This window comes from Pygocentrus nattereri, chromosome 12 (genome assembly GCF_015220715.1).
Source record: "Pygocentrus nattereri isolate fPygNat1 chromosome 12, fPygNat1.pri, whole genome shotgun sequence".
In the NCBI taxonomy this organism is placed as follows: domain Eukaryota; kingdom Metazoa; phylum Chordata; class Actinopteri; order Characiformes; family Serrasalmidae; genus Pygocentrus; species Pygocentrus nattereri.
Window position 1 is genome coordinate 9477604 of NC_051222.1, and position 20566 is coordinate 9498169.

General features: G+C 39.7%; 1 protein-coding gene across 1 annotated transcript; it reads left to right on the forward strand.

The window, feature by feature from the left end:
* The first annotated feature begins 4556 nt into the window (after positions 1-4556).
* On the forward strand, positions 4557-6836 carry LOC108439099 (endonuclease domain-containing 1 protein-like). Its single transcript, XM_017717300.2, has 3 exons — positions 4557-4677; positions 5250-5571; positions 5679-6836. Exons 2-3 carry the CDS (start codon positions 5278-5280, stop codon positions 6384-6386), a joined length of 1002 nt encoding a protein of 333 aa, XP_017572789.1. The 5' UTR covers positions 4557-4677; positions 5250-5277; the 3' UTR covers positions 6387-6836.
* Positions 6837-20566: the final 13730 nt, after the last annotated feature.

Here is a 20566-nt window from a genome sequence, read left to right on the forward strand (position 1 = left end):
AACAATGTCCAAGTCCAAGTCTGTACCAATGGGCAAAGGTGGCACCCAGGATGGAGGGAATAAGCGTTTTTTTTTGTTAATGGGACACAACCAAGAAGCTGTCTAAATTGTACCCAAATGTTTAATGTCGTATGGGGTATTAAGCAGTAAGTGTGTTAAAAATTTTACTTATAAAGTCATGGCTAAAAGCAATGGTTATGGGGGGGCACCCTTGGCCAGTCCCTCATTATACAGGAAAATAAGAAAAATGAACAGAATTGGTACATACACTAGTACATAATAATGCATTGTCCTCCCATGATAACAGTATGATGTAATGATTTATGTGAAAAAGGAACATAAACATGAAAAATGAAAATAGCATCTTGTCCAGCTGAATTGTGGAGCTAGCAGTTTCACATCCCTCTGGTACAAGGTCAGTTTCCCCGAAAGTGCAATGCTTTTCTGCCTAATAGCCTGGATCCAATGACATAATGAAATAATAGAATCATCAACAGTTCACTGTCAAACCTTCTCTTCATTTATTTGAGACATTTTTAAATGTTTCATGGTACAATTAGTCACATTCAAGTGTTTCAAATCATCCAACTATTTTTAATATAGACAGCACGAATAAACACAAAATGCAGCTTTTAAATCGTCATTCAATTTATTATAAGATAAAGATTTATTAAAAATCTATATCACCTTTGTTAAAAAAAACAATTGCCTCCTAAACTTAATATCTGGTTGTGCCTTGCTTGGCAGTAACAACTGCAATCAAACATTTGTGATAACTTGCGAAGAGTCTTTTACATCACTGTGGAGGAATTTTGGTCCAGTCTTCTTTGCAGAATTAATATAATTTGGCTACATTGGAGAGATTTTTAAGCATGAACTGCCTGCTTAAGGTCTTACCACAGCATGCCAATGGGATTCAGGTCAGGATTCTGACTCTGTGCCTCCATTATTTAGTTTCTTTTGAGCCATTCAGAGGTGGACTTGCTTGTGTGCTTCAGATCATTGTCCTGCTGCATAATGCAACTGCATTTGAGGTCACAAACTAACAGGCAGATGTTCTCCTTCAGGATTCTCTTATACAGAGCAGATTTCATGCTTCCATCAATTGACAAGTTGTCCAGGTCCTGCAGAAGCAAAGCAGCCCCAGACCATCACACTACCACCATCATGTTTGACTGTTGGTATAATGTTTTATGGTGGAATGTGGTTCTAGCTTTACAGCAGATGTAAAGGACTCATCAGTACACAGAATATTATCCCAAAATTCTTGGGTGTCATCTAGACGTTTTTGGTAGATGCAGCATAAGCCTTTTTGTTGTTTTTTGTCAGCATTGTTTTGCGCCTTGCAACTCTCCAATGGATGCCATTTTTACCCAGTGTGTTTATTGTGGAATAATGTACATTGACCTTAACTGAGGCAAGTGTGGCCTGCAGTTCTTTAGATCTTTGTCTGGGTTCTTTTGTGAACTCCTGGGTGAGTTTTTAACGTACTCTTGGTGAAATTTTGGTAGGTCAACCACTCCTGGGGAGGTTTGCCACTTGGTTCACTGGAGTTCCAGAGCCTCAGCAATGGCTTTGTAACACTCCAAACTGATAAATTTCAAAGACTTCATTTCAGAATCAGAATCCTTTATTGATCCCAGAGGGAAATTGCAGTTGTTACAGTTGCAACCATTTATGTTAAATAATAAACACTTTAATAATTTAAAACAAAGATAAAGAGAAATTTGCAATATGTACACAAGATTTAAGTTCTTACGGATACAGTAAATGGCAATGACTGTGATAATAAATATTAACCATCTAGTATAAAGCAGTTCAAATTATTGTACCTCTGAGTTTTTGCACACAATTATTATTACACATATGAATAGTTTGGTATTGAGTTTTGCATAGATGGACCACGCTTTGTGAATCACACACTGAGAGAGGAGTTATAAGAGTTTGATGGCCACAGGTAAAAATGACTTGTGGCGCTCTGTGGTCATTTCGGTAGAATGAGTCTTGCACTGAATGAGCTCCTGTGTCTCATCATGTTGTAGAGTAGGTGGGAGCCATTGTCCATAATGGCCTGCAGCTTAGACAGCGTCCTCCTCTCCGACACTGCCATCAGCAAGTCCAGCTCCACACCCACAACATCACCGGCCTTGCAGATCAGTTTGTTGAGTCTGTTGGCATCTGCCACCCTCAGCCTGCTTTCCCAGCATGCAACAGCATAGAAGATAGCACTAGACTCATAGAAGATCCTGAGTATAGTCCGGCAGATGTTGAAGGACCTCAGGCGCCTCAGAAAATAGAGACGACTTTGGCCCTTCCTGTACAGTGTTCTTAGCCCAGTCCACTTTATTGTCAATATACACACCCAGATATTTGAATTCCTCCACCGTGTCCACACTGACCCCCCTGATGGACACAGGGGTTACCGGTACCTTGTCCCTCCTCAGGTCCACCACCAGTTCCTTTGTCTTTGTCACATTGAGCTGGAGGTGGTTCTGCTCTCACAATGTGACAAAGTCCTTCACCATCACCCTGTACTCTTCCTCGTCAACCTTGCTGATACATCCAACTACTGCAGAGTCATCAGAAAACTTCTGAAGGTGGCAAGTCTCTGTGCAGTAGCTGAAGTCAGTGGTGTAGATGGTGAAGAGGAAGGGAGAGAGGACAGTTCCTTGTGGAACTCTGACCACTCTGTCCAACATACAGTGCTGCAGGCATACATACTGTGGTCTGCCAGTCAGGTAGTCAACAATCCAGGGCACAAGGAGGGCATCTACTTGCATCACTGTGAGCTTATCACCCAGAAGAGCAGGCCAGATGGTGTTAAATGCGCTGGAGAAGTAAAAAACATGACCCTCACAGTGCTGGCTGGCTTTTCCAGGTGAGTGTATACTCGTTTGAGCAGGTAGATGATGGCATCTTCAACTCCCAGGTGGAGCTGATAGGCAAACTGGAGGGGGTCCAGAAAAGGCTGGACTATGGGTCGGAGCTGATCCAAGACGAGCCTCTCTATGGTCTTAATGATATGGGACGTCAGTGCCACTGGCCTGTAGTCCTTGGCATCACTGGGTTGTGGCATCTTTGGAACAGGAGCAATGCAAGACATCTTCCACATTATAGGGACCCTCTGGAGACTCAGACTTATGTTGAAGACATGTTGAAGTACTCCACAAAGCTGGGACGCACAGGCTTTAAGTACCCTGGGGGGATCCCATCAGGGCCTGCAGCCTTGTTTGTGGGGAGTCTCTTCAGTTGTGTTCTCACCTGGTCAGCAGTGAGACTCACTGTAGAGGTAACGGGTGGTGGGGGGGTGAGATGGGCTGTCACAGGAGGGGGGCAGGCTATCAGGAAGGAGAGGGGGGGTGGGTGGAATGGGCTGCTGAGGACTGGCAGCAGAGGAGTCAGGATGGGGGAGGACAGAGCCTGCAGTGTCAAATTAAAACTGTTAAAGAACAGATTTAGCTTGTTGGCCCTGTCCACACTGACCTATGCCCCTCCGTTGTTGCTGGACCTGAAGCTGGTGATGGTCCTCATTCCACTCCAAACCTCCCTCATGTTGTTCTGCTGGAGTTTCGACTCCAGCTTCCTCCTATGTTTGTTCTTTGCCTCCTTGATAGCTGTCTTCAGTTCCCTCTGGATCGTTCTCACCTCCTCTCTGTCTCCAGCTCTGAAGGCCCTCTTCTTCTTGTTGAGGAGAGCTTTAATGTCCTTTGTTACTCACAGCTTGTTGTTTGGGTAACATTTAACAGTCCTGGTTGGGACAGTGGATTCCATGCAGAAGTTAATGTACTCCGTGATACACTCTGTGAGCCTGTCAATGTGAAGCTCACAGAGTGCCAGCCAATCAGTAGCTTCAAAGCAATCCTGCAGTGCCTTGTAAGTCTTCTCAGACCATTTACTCACCTTCTGCGTGGTCACAGGCTGACTCTTCACCAGCGGCACATAACAGGGACTGAGATTCACCAAGTTGTGGTCTGACCTATCCAGAGGGGGACGGGGGAGCAGCATCCTTAACATTAGCATGCAGCAGGTCCAGTGTTCTGAATTTGAATCTCATCTGTATTTGAATCTCTTTAGAATGTGGCATCATTTACTGCTTTTTGATACTTTCTAGTCTGCTTACATTGCCAGACAGCTTCTATTTAAGTTATGTTTACATTCAACAGATCTGGCAATAATCATGTCTGGGTGTGGCTGGTGAAATTGAACCCAGTAGTCAACTGAATTCAGTTAACTGACTGATTTAGTAGCTAAGGTGGCAACTACTTTTCACCAGGTAGGGCTGAGCAGCATTTTCCTCATTTGAAAACAGCATGTAGTGTCTTGTCTGTATCTTTTTCTATATTGGTTTGTATCTTTGTCTAAGATTAAAAGGAGCTGATGATGTAAGACATTCAGGTGTGACAAATGCAAAAACAGAAGAAACTGCTGAGGGAGCAGTACTCTCAACTCTTGGTTCCTCACCAAGTTTTGTACCACTCAGCAAGTTCCTCACCAAGTTCCTCAACAAGTTTTGCACCACTCAGTTCCCCAGTAAATCACATGTTTTCTAAAACTTTATCAGTGATGAAGACTTCCATGTCTATATATACACATGGAGGCTTCTATATAAACATGTACTCAGAGAGCTGAAGTAGAGAGTCAGAAACAAGCAGACTGCACCTCTTCCAGCACTGACAGGTAAAAACTGAGCTTGAATTCCTTTTGTTGTGTTGTTTGGTTGATTTTTAATGAAAAATCAGACAGTGTAAAACGATCATTTTGAGTTTTACACATTTAGGCCTATTTAACAATTTGAGTCATACAATTGTGTGTTTGAACACTGCTGAGCAAATGAAATGTTCTGTTAATTTTCTAAGTGAAGATAAGTGAACACATCCTCTACAGAAAACACACTTCTGCACATTTTAATAGACAAATACTAATAATTTTCTAAATTAAATTTTTTTTATCAAGACAACATGAAATATAAAATATGCCATAACCTTTCCAATCTTTTGCCACATAACATGTTTTATCTTTTTCATTAAATATGTTGAATTCAGTGTTCTCTGCAAAAGACGTGCTCACGTATTTTTACTTCAGACACATCATTTGACCAAAACTTTGCATATAGCTGTATATGCACACTAATCTAAGTTAATATACCTGATGCTTTTAACCCTGTTTTTCATAAAGTGCTTCTTAGCTTTTATTTTTTTCCTTTTTTTCTGTTAATAAGCCAGAATGTAGACCAGTTTTTTTTTTTCCAGCATCACATACCGCTTCCTGATCTCCATCATGAGCCTCATCTCTCCGGTGCTGCTTCTGCTGGCTTTCTCTGGATGTTCCAGTGAAGTCGTACCTGATTTTACCGAGACATGCCCTGAATTCTTTGCTATGCCAGGAGGAACTCTGTTTCCTCCAACTATATTTACAGGAAATAATTACAAACAGATCTGCCAAAAACGAGAAGACACACATGAATTTGCAACACTGTATGACACAGAAAACAGGATCCCCGTGTACTCAGCCTACAGGTTTGAAGGTATCAAGCATTGTAAAAGACAAAAGATCTGGTATATTGAACCCCAGGTACGTTCTGTACACTTCTTAGTGCACATGCAGATTGATTTTTTTGGTATGATGCAAGTTCATCATTTAAACAGATGATCTTCTTCTCACTAAACAAATTATTACAGCTTGAAGCCCTCGGCCCAAATATGGCATCTGAATCCAGCAAGCTCAAGATACAAAATCAGGCTACAGGTGAAGACTACAAAAATTCAGGCTATGACAGAGGACATCTGGCTCCAGTCTACCATTCCAGGTCACAGAGCTGCTCTCATGCCACCTTCACCCTCACCAACACTGCTCCACAGAACAGCTCTTTCAACCAAGATCAGTGGAGGATTACAGAGGAAGCTGTGGCTCAAACTCTGAACAGTACGTGCTTACCAAATTCGGCTTATATTGTCACTGGGGTGGTTCCTGGCCCTGATAAAATAAAAAACAGAGTTTGCATTCCAAGTCACTTCTGGACCGCTTACTGCTGTCTAGACAATAATCAGCAAGTGATAGATTCACATGGTTTCTTAGGAGAGAACATAAATGACCCAGTGCAGAATATGACAATCAGGGATCTAGAAGGAAAGCTGACTGATCTGTATGGAAAAGGGGCTTTCCATATATTTGGTGGGAAGTGTAAGAAAATTAGCAGCACTCTTCGTAGGTTTCCCTCATATGATTCTGTGAAAGACCATCTTCTGCATTGCCAAGAAAGGCATTCAACTGCTAAAGATTTTCTTACATGTGTTGAAAGAGTGCATCGGAGGAATCGCTGGAAGAATTCTCATCGCCAGCTGAGACCTTTAGGAAAATACTCTTTCAGAATATCAGAATCTTCATGAAAACTGTGTTAAGTGGGTACTAAGAAGAATTTTTCAGAACAGTTGGTGAATGAGGCCCATTGTTCTCATGTTCTTAGGTATTATTTGCCCTTTTTTAAATGAATCACTAACAGTAAATGCAAAAATTGTACATTAACCCTTATCTATGAAGAAGAAAATGATTATTAACATCACAGTAGATGTATATATGGATATCTATGCATCTTGTGCATTTTCCTCAATACAAATTATAGAATATTTCATTAAACTTCATTTAGCGTTTTTAAAAACTTAGTCACTCCTGGTCAAGTGACATGTTTTGTTGATGTTCTAAGTGAACATTAGTGAACACACCCTCTGCAAAAAGCACAATTATGCAAATTTTGTATAACTTTGTTTAAATTAATCTGTAATCTCATCTTTTTCTGCATTTTAATCACTCAATTTCTGTCAATAAATTCTCTTACAGTATTTTGTAAACTGGTGTTTCTTTGGATTGTTGTGAAAAGTTTCTCTGTAAATTCACTAATTTTAGGGCAGTGTGAAGAGATACTATCTTTAGTCTGTCCTGTTTTTAGTTTTAAACAATTAGAATAATTCAGCTCAGACAGCAATTATAGTCCATCAGAATGGACTGCGTTCATTACCATGAAAGAGTGGCAGTTTAAAAAAGGTCCAATTTAAGAATATTGCACTCAGAAAGTGGGATCAGAAATACTATGGAGCGAACACAACATTCAACATGATTTATATATAGATATGACCGTAGTGCGGGTGAAGCACAGAGAACTTGTTGGTGTGATTATTTTTCCTCTCATTTAAATTTTATTTTATAATTTATACAAAATGTCTTTATGTGAAGCAGCTGTTATTTACACTGATTGTTAGTGTGTCACGATTGGCCCCTCCCAGTCCTGTCCACGTGTTCGTGTTTTGGTTAAGCCCATGTGTGTTTGTTTTGGTTTTTCTAGTCCTGCCCCCTCGTTTCGTGACTCCGCCCCTGATTGTTTTCACCTGTCCCTCATTTTCCCTTTGTTACTTAAGCCCTGTGCACTTTGTCTTTGCTGGTCTTCGTATTGGTCTTTGTTGGATGTATTGTTCTTTGTTGATGTATTGGTCTATGTTTGCTCGTCGTGTTTGTACCATTGGTTATAGTCTGGTTTTGTCATGTCTGCCCCACGATTTCTCCGTATTGGCTCTATGACTGTTCTGACCATGACCCTGCGCTTACCTCCGCACATGCGTCCGCTACCTCGCTACCCGTTACATTGACCATTCTATCCTGCAATTGTGTGTCAGTTAATCAATATTTCTGGGATGCCTTGCTTGCACAGCTGTCTTCAGGTCATGACACAGCATCTTGATAAGATCAAAGTCAAGACTTGAGGTCATGGACTGCTGCCCTAACACTCTCCAGTAAATTGTTTTGATATCCTTTTGAATTAATTGTTCTTTCAATGATTGCAAGACATCCAGGCACTGAGGCAGCAAAACAGCCCCAAGCCATGACGCTTCCTCCACCATACTTCACAGTCAGGATGAGGTTTTGGTTTTGGTGTGCATTGGTATGCGTCCTCCCTGGAACCTCCTGGAACATCCAGGAGGTCCTGTGCAAACTTGAAAAAAGTCTCAATGTTTTTTTAGACAGCAGCAGCTTTTTTCATGATGTCATTCCATGATGACCGATGGCTGTTCTTGTTCAGTGTTTTTTCTAATAGTGGGCACATGAAAAAAGTTTTTTGCAGTTGGTAGAGACTTTGGTAGGTCTTTTGCTGTTATATTGGGTTCTTTCTCACCTTACAGGATTGCCTGTCGTACTCTTCTTAATAGATGTTAAAAGGTCTCTTAAAGATCTTAATAGGAGGCCCATTTTTAGGGAGTCCTGAGTTTTTTTTTCCATTTGTATACAATTTGTCTAACCATGGATCGATATATACATCCAGATCCAGATCCGGTTTCATACATCTCTATGACATGTCATTACTCTTTGCATCAAGGCATGGTTCATAGTAACCTTTTTTTGATGAGAACAGATCTGTCAGTAACCAGGCTTTGTGTGTTGCCTTATTTAATAAGCAAAGTGCCTGTGAAACCTTTAATTCCACTCTCTTCTCCTTAATTCAAAAATATTTTGCCAATTAATTCTTGGAGAAGTCATTAACCTGCTAATTCAGATAGAACAGGTAAAGCAGCTCACATTCCTCTACTGTTCATGTTCAGCTGTTGTTATTGTTGGAAGTGATAGAAAATCCCATTCTAATTTGTCGGCTTGAGTGTTTTAACCATTACAGTAATATAAGAACACATGGTGACTTGTACAAGACAAGGATTTTGCACTTTCATTTGTTTAGGTCTACAATTAAGACTTATACCTTTCTCTTGGTGTACACCACACACGCACTCACCCACTTGAGTACAATGCAGTGAAAGGTGACTCATTTGATCATATCAGTCAGTGGAAGACAGTTGGTGCTGTCTTTCCTTACATATCAAAGTAATGCATGAGAATCACAATCATTTTGACCACATCCAACGTCGAAACACAGATCACTCTTCTTATTGAAACACTTGCGAATTCAGCAGTCTTTATGCCTGAAGCTCCTGCTGTCTGTGCTACAATAATGAACCCACTTTCAAAGTCACTTGAATCTTTTCCTTTTTCTATCTACATCCAAAACTGCAGAAGGTCGAGAGCTGTTCTGACCTGTGGTCCTTAGATAAGCTAGCATCAGCCTTTCAGGTGTCTTTAGTTGGTTAGTGTAGTGGTTAACACCTCTGCCTTCTACGCTGTAGACTGGGGTTCAATCCCCGTCCAGGGCAAGCACCCTACACTATACCAATAAGGGTCCTTGGGCAAGACTCCTAACACCGCCTTGGCCTACCTGTGTAAAAAAAATGATCAAATTGTAAGTCGCTCTGGATAAGAGCGTCAGCCAAATGCCGTAAATGTAAATGTAATGTAAATTTATTAAGTGGAATTTTAGTGCAACAGATCAATATTAAACCAGTGCTATCTGTTGTCTTTTCTTGGGGACAGAAACCACACAAAATGTTTTCCACATAACTAATATAATTCAGCTCAGATTAAAGATGTGCCGAAGAATTCCACACAGATGCTCCTCACGCAGTTTCAGCACCCTAGGTTCAATGGCAGGTGTGTCTGGGTAGGAGAGCCATTGTCAAACTGCACATAGAATTTGGTTTAACTTATTTGCTCATTCACTCTTGCCCTCTGCTGGGATAGGATTAAAACATGGTTGAAGTCTCTGGACACAGCAATGAGTACACTAGGACTCTCGCAATGGTCGAGTGGATGACGTAACATCCGGTATCTCTGTTAGCAGAAGGTGGAATGTACACAGCGCACAGAATGGTGTGGGAAAACTCATGCAGCAGATAGAACAGGTGCATAGCTTCAATGCAGAGTTCAATGTCCAGCTTACAGATTACATACTGTAACTGTGATGTGACCAGGATTACAAAATCTGTTATTCACAAACACAGCCAGCCCTCCTCCCTTTTTCCTGCCAGTTTGTTTGTGGTATCTGCCTGTCCTCACAGTAGTAAAACCATTCAGATGGGCTCAGCCAAGACACAATTCTGCATTCCCAGTATTCCCATTGTGTCTGTGTTAGAGCAGACAGTTTTTCCATTTTATGAGCCAGTGACTGTATGTTCCCCATAATTATTGCAGGAAGGTATAGGTTGTATCTCCATTTCTTTGCCTACTGTTTCTCTCCCGCTCTGCAGCCCCGGTAAGGACATCTCAGCTCTGCTGGAATCACTGGCTGCTGCAACATAAACAAAGCTGTTGTCGGAAGAAAACCTTGTATCTCCATGATGCTGACTTTACAGGAGAAGGAAAAAACCCACTTTACCTTTAATGTAAGTCAATGGAACCAGAATTCTTTCCAAGTCGTTTTGGGCCATTTCTTTTGGTCCATTCATCATGAAATTTTGATAAAATGTACAGGGTAACAGGTATTTTCAAATTATGTTAAAAACTGAAAAATGATGAAAATTGAGATATGTGGTTTTGTTCCGACAGCAGCAATATGTATATTGAATGTTTTCAGTGTAATCATGTAGGAAAGGTGTCACAATTGGCCCCTCCCAGTCCTGTCCATGTGTTTGTGTTTTGGTTTCCATGTGCATTTGATTTGGTCTAAGTCCAACCCCTTGTTTTATAACTCTGCCTCTGATTGTTTTCACCTGACCCTCGTTATCCCTGTGTATTTAAGCCCTGTGTTTGCCTCTTGTGTTTGCCCATCTTTGTTCGCTGTATTAGTCTCTGTTCGCTGTATTAGTCTCTGTTCGCTGTATTAGTCTCTGTTGGATGTATTAGTCTCTGTTGGATGTATTAGTCTCTGTTGGATGTGTTTGAATCTGTTTGGTATTTGTGTTTCTTGTCATGTCTGAACCCCAATCTCTCTGTGTTGGCTTTCTAAACTTGGACCATTTTGACCATGACCCTGGATTTGCCCCTAATAAATCTCACTTAGCCAACACAAGACGCAGTGAGTAAGCGAGACTCCGGTATGTGGTTGTTCTGTTGGGACGAATCTCCGGCTGTTTCTAAGCAGCCTGAGTTCAACATGTCCCAACGCCACCAAGCCAGAGACAGCAAATCCCCTGGCGCTGAGGGAACACGAGCGTCTCGTCGGTCTCGCAAAAAAGCAAAGGACCTTCCCCCCTTGTTTCCGGATGACGAGCACTTAGGTAAGCGCCTTGGGTCTGCTCATCTTGAGCAACGCTGCAGGGAGGAGCAACCTGCAGCGCAAGATGTGGTTAGACGGACGGAGCATTCAGACCCTTTCTATGGTACTCAGCTCGTCCACAAGCGCCACTGCGAGCTGCCAATTGTTCGAGTGAGCCTTGGGAACGGCCGAGTGGGTTCTGTGTCTGTGTGTTCCTCCAGGTTGGAGCCGCTGTCCCCAGCCAGAGAATCTGATCCCGTGGCCGCACCCGGCGGCATTCCTGATCCCGTGGCCGCACCTTGTGGCATTCCTGATCCCGTGGCCGCACCCCGCAGCATTCCTGATCCTGGGGCCGCACCCCGCGGCAAGCCTGATCCCGTGGCCGTGCCTCTGGACCCGCCGCCAGTCGCCGTGCCTCCGGGCCAGTCACCGCGCCTCCGGACCCGCAGCCAGGCGCCACGCCTCCGGATCCGCCGCCAGTCGCCCGCCTGCCCCCATGAACTTCGCAACCCCTTTGTTCCCGCCCTTGCCTGCCTCTGTTCCCCGTGGTCCTTCTGTTCCTTCTTTTGTGTCTCCTGTTTCTGTTCCTGTGTTTTTGCCTTCCCCTGTTCCTGGTGTTGTCCTGTTCCCTTCTGTTGTTTGTGTCCGTTCCCGTTCCCGTTCCCGTTCCTGTTGTTGTTGTTGTTGTTGTTGTTGTTGTTGTTGTTGTTGTTACAAAAGGGTTTAGCAGAATTTAATTTTGTGTATTCATGTCGTATTTGTGTGTGTATATAAATTGGTGTGATTTGATATGTGTACTTCATGTATATGCGAACTAACTACTGCAAGCATTTAAGTATTCACTCAAATGAGGGGATGTATTAACAGGCTTAGACAGAAGTGGGTGGATTACGGTGTTAAGGGGTCAATATTTTTAATAAATGGTTCCCATGAAGTGTTGAATATGGCCATTTGATTCATTTCTATAACATTTATTCTCTCCAGTGATATGTGCGGTAAAAGTAACTTTTTTTCATTGTGTAATGTTTATGGAGTTTCTGGTCTTCCAGTGTTTAAGGATACATTATTTTGGCTACAGTGAGGGCAATGAGTGTGGAAGTGGTGTGATGGTTGTGGGGGTTCAAAATGGTGTAGTCACTCAGTAAACAAAGCAGAGGGGATAATGGAATGCTAGACTCCAGGGTGAGGGATATAAAGTCAATGACAGAGTGCCAGAATTGTTGTATAGGTGGACATGTCCATAAAGCGTGAAAATAGGTATCAGGAGTGTCTAAAGTGCAATAAGAACATATGTCTAGGCCCATATGTCCCATTTTATACAATGATCTTTATATGATCTGTGAATTACTTTATACTGAATCAGCTGAAGATTACTATTAGATGTCATTATAAAAGTGGGTTTGCACATTTGAGTCCAGAAGTCAATGCCAGGAAAGATTCTGAGATCTTTTTCCCATTTTAAAGTTGGAAGTACAATAGTACTATCCAGCTTAGCGAGAAGTTTATAGAATTTTGAAAACAATTTCTTATTAGTTTTTGTTTCACTAATGGCTTCAATTAGTTTGGGTGGGTGACGATGGCTATTTGTAATATTTATTTTAGACTTCACTACAGATTTGAGTTGAAAATATTGTAGGTATTGATCTTTCCCGATATTGAGTATCTGGACCAAATCTTCGAACGAGATAAAGGTGTCATCCTTAAAAAACATGATGCAGATGTGTGATCCCTTTCTTTTTCCATGTAGTGGAGTTATTAAGCAGGAAGCTGAGATTGTGCCAAATTGCAGTGTATTTACATGGTGCTAAGGTGAAATTGGTAATGTTCAGCATTTTCCACCAGGCCCTCAGAGCTGTGGATATGACAGCATTGCAGAAACATGCATTCTGTTTTATTGTGTGATTAATGAATGGAAGGTCTGAAACAGATATTTCCTTTCATATTTCCTGCTCTATTTGTAACCATGAATGATAGTTTTGTTCAGGATGTGTCCAGATATATATATATATATATATATATATATATATATATATAGTTGACTTGCCAGATAATATATATAAAAATTTGGTGCTTCCAGTCCTCCTAGTTCTTTGCTTTTTTGTAATGTTGAAAGTTTAATTCTTGGGTTTTTATTTTTCCAAAATTTAGTTACTGCAGAGTCTAATGATTTGAACCAGTTAGTGGGTGGTTGAACAGGTGTCATTGTAAATAGGTAATTTGTTTTTGGGAGGATTGACATTTTTATAGTTGCTATTATACCAAGTAAAGAAATAGGTAAGTGCATCCAGCATTGTAGATCGTCTTCTATAATTTTCAGTAGTGGTTTGCAATTAAGGGTAAACAACTCAGAGTTTGGAGGATATAGTGATGCGTAGATATTTAAATGGTGCCCTGCCAATGGTGAAGACAGGGAATAGGGTTTGGAGTACACCATTACGACCACCTTTATAGATTGGCAGAATTGTAGATTTGCTTCAGTTTACAGTTGGTGGACAGGAACTAAGTAAATGTCATTCATTACTGTACTTAAGTAGTTTTTTTCTGTATCTTTACTTAAGTATTTCCATTTTGGGTGACTTTTTACTTTCACTCCACTACATTTCAAAGTCTAATATCTGACTTTTTACTCTGCTACATTTTGAGAAATCTGTTGTTCCTTTTGGTTTTTGTGTATAAAAATGTAACATGTAAAAATGAAAGAACTGCAAAATCAGAGCACCAATGATGAACTAACCTAACCTGGAAATAGAGCACAATATAGAAATATGTCCACTTATGCAGTCGTGACTGGCATGTTTGTTTTTTTCTGAATTCATACAAACACCATTTCATTTTATAGTAAATTAGTTTGGGTTAGTTTATGTTTATGAACAGACGCCTACAGATCAACACAGTAAAGGAAAACTTATTTGTGAAACTGAGTTTAAAGCCAGTTTTTATTCAACTTGTAACTAATTTACAAAGTAATCTTAAACTTACACACTTTGCTTGTGTGTAAAAAGTGATTTCAGAGCCACTCGGTTCTCCCTGATGGAAACTGTTTACCTTCAGTGTTTTGTGCTTCTGATCATTTTAATAGACGTCAGCGTCACTAATTAATGACGTTCTATTAAAAGACTGGTTTACCAAGAGAGACGCTGGAGGACTTTCACCTGAAATGAGTTCATGAAGCCAGTCTGGTTATAAAAATGATAACAGGACATCAGAGCCAGAATAGAGTATTTTAGTACTTTTACTTTATACTTAAGTACATTTGAAGGTAAACACTTTTGTACTCTTACTCAAGTTGAGGTCTAGAGTAAGGACTTCTACTTTTACTGGAGTAATATTTTACCTTGGGTATCTCTACTTTAACTCAAGTACATGATTTGTGTTCTTCATCCACCTCTGCCAGTTTATTGAATAGCTAGATATTTTGGAGAATGTATTCATAAGTGCTATTCTGGGCTATTCTAGGCTGATCTTATGTTGTGTGTTTTGTGTAATAATGCCTTTGATGTTTCTATTTTGTCTGATTGCTGATCTAAGATTTTTGTAGTAGTGGAAACATGAAAGCAGGATTCTTTTCACCTTTACTGGGAGAAGCAGCAAGCATCATGTCTGGAAGATGCAAAGGTGTGATTTATGTCATTGGAAGAGAATTGAGAGTTTGGGTTTGGCCCCTTTTCTTTTTCTATTATGGATATTTGTTTGAACTGTTTAGCAGTCTTTCCTAAACAGCCTTCCCTGGGATAGGCTCCAGCACCCCCCCTCGACCTTGACGGAGAAGCGGCTTGGAAAATGGATGGATGGATGGATGGATGTTCCTAAACATTGGGATATCTTACCCTTGTTTTTGGATGCTGAGGAGACAATGCTGTAATGGTGTCCTCTGGGGCATTCATTGAACGCTTCATAAAGTACTTGGTCCAATTAACGTACACTGGCTTTCGTGAACCACCTGACCATAACTCTGTTATCTTTAAAGCGCAGTGGATTAATAGACATATTGTCGCTATCCAGTGAAAAACAAGTATCTCCAAAATAATAAACTTCACAGGAGAGGACAAAAACCTTCTTTACTTTCAATGTAAGTTAATAGAAAAAGTTTTTATTCTAAGAAATTTTGGACCATTTCGATTGGTCCAATTATCATGAAATTTTCACACAATGTAAAGGAAAACTGCTGAGCTGAAATGATGCAGAAAAGTAATAACTGCAAAAAATGGAGAGACATGTTTTTCATTGGACAGCGACAATATACTCCTTTATCAGCATGCCGAATCGTAAGGAGTGTGAGATCTGCTTCACCAGGGAGAAAGCGCTGTAGGTTTTCCTTGAGCTGCATTCTGCTAACCAGCATGTCTGGAAGGACGCTGAAGTCTTGGATGTTAAAATGCTCATTGTAAAGTTTTGGACTGGACCTTCTGACTATGACATTGAGCTCTATTTAAAAAGCTTATGTGAGATTCATTTTAGATAATAAGCACATGCTTTTAAAACCTTATAACAAGACAAAGCTATTCATAGATTCAGATCACTTAAAAGTTATTTCTACAATTAAGGTTAAGAATGAAGTTAGCATAAATTACTGGAAAACACAGACTTTAAAATATCCATTTGCGATATTTTAATTAAAAAATAACTAGCTAGAATGAAGTCTCTAAACTCTCTGTATTAATAAACAGTGTTCATAAGATGTGGGAAATTCTGAAAAACTGTGTTACAATTTCTTTATATAACCAAAATTACGAATCAAGAAAAAGAAGAGATATAACTACATAATAAAGTGAGACCTTAATCTTAAATAAAAATATATAAACATTATATATATATATATATATATATATATATATATATATATATATATATATATATATATATATATATATATATATATAGGCGTGACAAATGATTTATGTGAATTAAAGCAGGAGACAATAAAGCTACAAATTCAAATTGGTGTCAGTTCTGATAAAATTTTAATTCCATCTTGTGTCTCATTTTATAAATAAAGAAAAAAAGTCCTTCATTACCAGTATTAAAGATAAAAATGGAACAGTAGTCACAGAACCTAATAAAGTTTAGTTTCATAGTTAAGTTTCAAGTTTATTTGTCATTTGCACGTCAGGACATTTATGCATTGAAATGCATGTCATGAAGCTCAGATAATCACTCTACAGAAAGTAAATAAGTAAAACATATATATAAATTCAGAAACACACAAAAAAGAGTTATGTGAGGAATTATATAAAGATATAAAAATGGACAAAAACCTAGGAGATGAAATAACGAGGTAGTGTCTGCTATTAGGGAGTTTTTCCTTGCCACTGTCACTCCTGGCTTGCTCACCCGGGGGTTTTTACATTCAAGTTAAAACTTTGTCTTTTCTGGATATTTTTGAGGCTGCTTTGTGACATTAGTTTGATTAAATAAATTTGATTTGGCTTGATTAGATATTAAACAGTTAAATCTTCCAGAAAAAAAATGGTTTTGTCAGGCTCAGACAGAATTATGACGCTTGCAGACCGCACTTAAATAAAATTGGTTTATTAATAATGGGAGTATTCGTAATCAGTCAGCCAGTCCAAGGTCAAAAACCAATACATCAAAACTGGAACAATGAGGAGAGTCCAAAAGGCAATGTCCAAAAAACGGAAACAGGGTCAAACCAGAAATCACAACACTAAGAGGGCTAGGAAATAAGGCAAGGGTGCTGGAGCCTATCCCAGCGGTCATCGGCCGGAAGGCAGGATACACCCTGGACAGGTCACCAATCCTTTGCAGGGCAGACAGACTAGGGGCAATGTAGCATGTCCAAATTGACCAAACTGCATGTCTTTGGACCGTGGGAGGAAACTGGAGAACCTGGAGGAAACCCACGCAGACACGGGGAGAACATGCAGACTCCACACAGAGAGGACCGTGTTCAGCCGGCCAGGGAATCGAACCCAGTCCAAAGACATGCAGTCAGGCCAATTGGACATGCTAAACTGCCCCTAGGTGTGAGTGACTGTCTGTATCTGTCTGTCTGCCCTGCGATGGACTGGCGACCTGTCCAGGGTGTATCCTGCCTTCCGCCCGAAGACTGCTGGGATAGGCTCCAGCACCCCCCCGCGACCCTAACGGAGAAGCGGCTTTGAAAATGGATGGATGGATGGATGGATAATGAAAAGATTGGATGATATTTTAGACTTGATTACATTTAAGGATGAGTAATGTGGGATAATGTGAACATGCCGAGGAAACTGGTGTTTGAAAGTGGGGAGAGTTTTTATGTGGTTGCCCTTATTAAAAAAATATGTATCAAGACATTATTTATGGGACGTATTGAGAATGTACTTTCCTGAAAATTTTATAAAGATGACCATGTGTCTGTATGCAAAATAAAATGTGCAAATCATTGCAAATAAACTCTTTTGAGATCATGAGGGGCGTTGAATGAGGTTGTCCACTTAATGTTGCTCTCTATGTCTTGGCAGTCAGTCCTTTGATTACTAAAATCAGAAAGGATGAAAAGGAGTGGGACCAGAAGAAAGCAAAGTCATAATTTCTGCTTATGCGGATGACATAACAGTCTGAACAGTCTTTAGAAAATTAAAAAGAGAAATAGATATAATCTTTGAGCATTGTAATTCGTATAAACACTTAATGTGTCAAAATCAGAATGTGTGTGAATTGGGGATCCTAAAAACAAAGTTATAGTGGGTATATTAGACACACTCAATAAAGGAGTGGTTCTGCAGGTGGGGACCACAGACCACTTCTCAGTACCTTTCTGCTTTCTGGCTGATGTTTTGGTCACTTTGGAATGTTGGTGGTGCTTTCACACTCGTGGTAGCATGAGACGGACTCTACAACCCTAAATGTTTAAATGATTGATTTAGTAGCTAAGGGGGAAATTACTTTTTTCATAAGGCCAGCTAGGGCTGAACAGCATTTTTCCCTTAACAAATGAAATAATCATTTAAAAACAGCATTTTGTGGTTACATGGGTTATCTTTGATGAACATAAAAAGTAGTTTTGTAAACTGAAATATTGAAGTGTAGCAAAAATGCAAAAATAAAAGAAATTGGGAAAGGGCCAACGACATTTTCACAGTGCTGTAAGATTACGTTATTTATTACTTCCTGGAAAAAGTAACATTTCTTATAACTTATATGTTACTCTGTACCACATTGTCTCAATATATTGACAGATAAATTTGCTTGTTTCAAGCATTATTTATTAAAATAAGCAAAATGATCTGACAAGACAGTGAAATCATTTTACTAAAATGAATTTAGAAAGCAAAATGTCCAGAAATAAATTCAACAATCTTATAATTATTATATTTATTTGTTACTATTAATTATTATAATTATTTTACAGCAATCTCAAGATCAGAAATATTAGATATATTGTCAAGACTGAGAATTTCCCCTGTCAAAATGCCATTTTCTGCAGAGTACATGGTGACACCACACAGGAGTCCCTAACTAAATTAAAAATGTGCTGTTAGAGGGCTGCATTCCTGTCCGTTACCTCAGACCCCAGAATCATTAAATCCACTCCTGGCTTCAAAAGTGGTTCAACTGATGAGCCCCTCCTGAATGTGTGGCTCTAACTCTACTCTGTTTTTTCTCTTTTTTCAATTTTTCACATGGATACACTGCACCATCACCCAACAACCACCAGCATAACATGAAAACAGTGTAAATGCAGATGCTGGTTAACGTACCTGATGTTCAATATACCAGGATGTTAGTCTTTTACAACTCATTCATCCTTCAAACCTGTAGGCTGAGTAGACGGGGATCCTGTTTGCTGGGTCATACAGTGTTGCATATTCATATGTGTTATACTGAATTTGGCAGATCTGTTTGTAGTTTTTTTCCTGTAAATACACTCGGAGGAGACAGAGTTCCTTCTGGATTAGCAAAGAATTGTGGACACCTTTACGACTTCACTGGAACATCCAGACAGAGCCAGCAAAAGCAGCACCGGACTGAGAAGATGGATTCATAATGGAGCTCAGGAAGAGGAACGTGATGGGGAACAGAATCTGCTGCAGGGACAAATCTGGTCCACTTTCTGGGTTATGCACAGGAAAGAAGGAGAACATAAAGGTCCAGGAGCTCTTCTTGACACTCCTGATAATACAGGATTAAATACCTTGTTTTAAAAAGGTCATGTTAGTTTGAAAATATCACAATACAATGAAAGAACATTTTTCTGAAAATGAAACATCCACTGAAGAAAAGTCTGTGTTTGGTCAGGCATCTTCTACAACTTCTACTACTTGTTATCTACATTAGACTTGTAGCTCCAGCGGATTATTTTTCTGAACTATTGCTATAATGAAATGTTTACCGCTAAACCACAAAACATCAGAGGACTGTGTGGCCTTACTCTGGGCACTGAAACTTAATTTAACTTGAGGCAAAATGCTACTTTAAAAAATGTTACTATATACTTCAAAATTTACCTTCTTTCATAAATATAAAAACACCTCATGCTAGTTGACCACCTAACTTCATTTAGATGGAAAATGGTTCATAAGCTGCTACAAAGTTTTCTGCCATACATGCTTTTCTTCCTTAACTTGTGAATTGTAGTTAGTGTAGTGATAAAATACTAATTGGATCCTTTAGTTACACTGTTCTTTGTATTTTATTTCATTATTACCTGTTGCTGCTGAGACCAGTGCAGTCTGCTTCTTCTTGATTCTCTCCTTCATGTCTCTCAGCACACGTTCATTTATAGGCCACCGCATGTGTACATATAGACATGAAAATAGTCTTCGTCAGTGATGAAACGTTTAGGAAACTATGAACTTTCTGAACTTTCTGAGAGCTGAGGAAGCTGAGTGGTGAGGATGCAGCTGCATATTCTAGTTCCTTTATCCCATCAACATTTTTAATGAAATGTCTCGAACAGATAAAGAGAAGATCAGTTATCTCTTTCATTATTTCGGTCAGTGTGTCAAGGCTTGGAAGCACGACAGCATCTGTGCTCTCGAGGAAACTGACCTTGTGTCAGAGGGATGTGATACTTCTTATTTCCGTATTTCAGCTTTGGCAAGATGCTGTTTTCAATTTCCACACTTGTGTCCCTTTTCACTTAAACCACTTCAACATTAAAATAACACTAAATCTACATCTAAAACAAGCCAGGTCTTCGTTTCTATCTTAATAATAAACGGTACCATTACATTTTTTCAATCTTTTTGTTAATCAGTTTTCTCCTTCTTTCTCAAATGTGTACCTGCCCATTGGCCATTTTTACCAGAAAATAAATAAAACAAGGGTGACCTCTAGTGTTTGCATGATACTAAAAGTTGCTTTAAGTAGTTTTATAGACTAGTTTCATGCAGGTGCTTTAATTATAACATTTGTGCAAACATATTGGGACACACTTCTTAATCATTGAATTCAGTGATTTATTCAGTCCTATTGCCACAGGTGTATAAAATCAAGCACCTAGCCGTGCAGCCTGCCTTTACAAACATTATTAAAAGAACTGGTCATTCTGAAGAGCTCAAA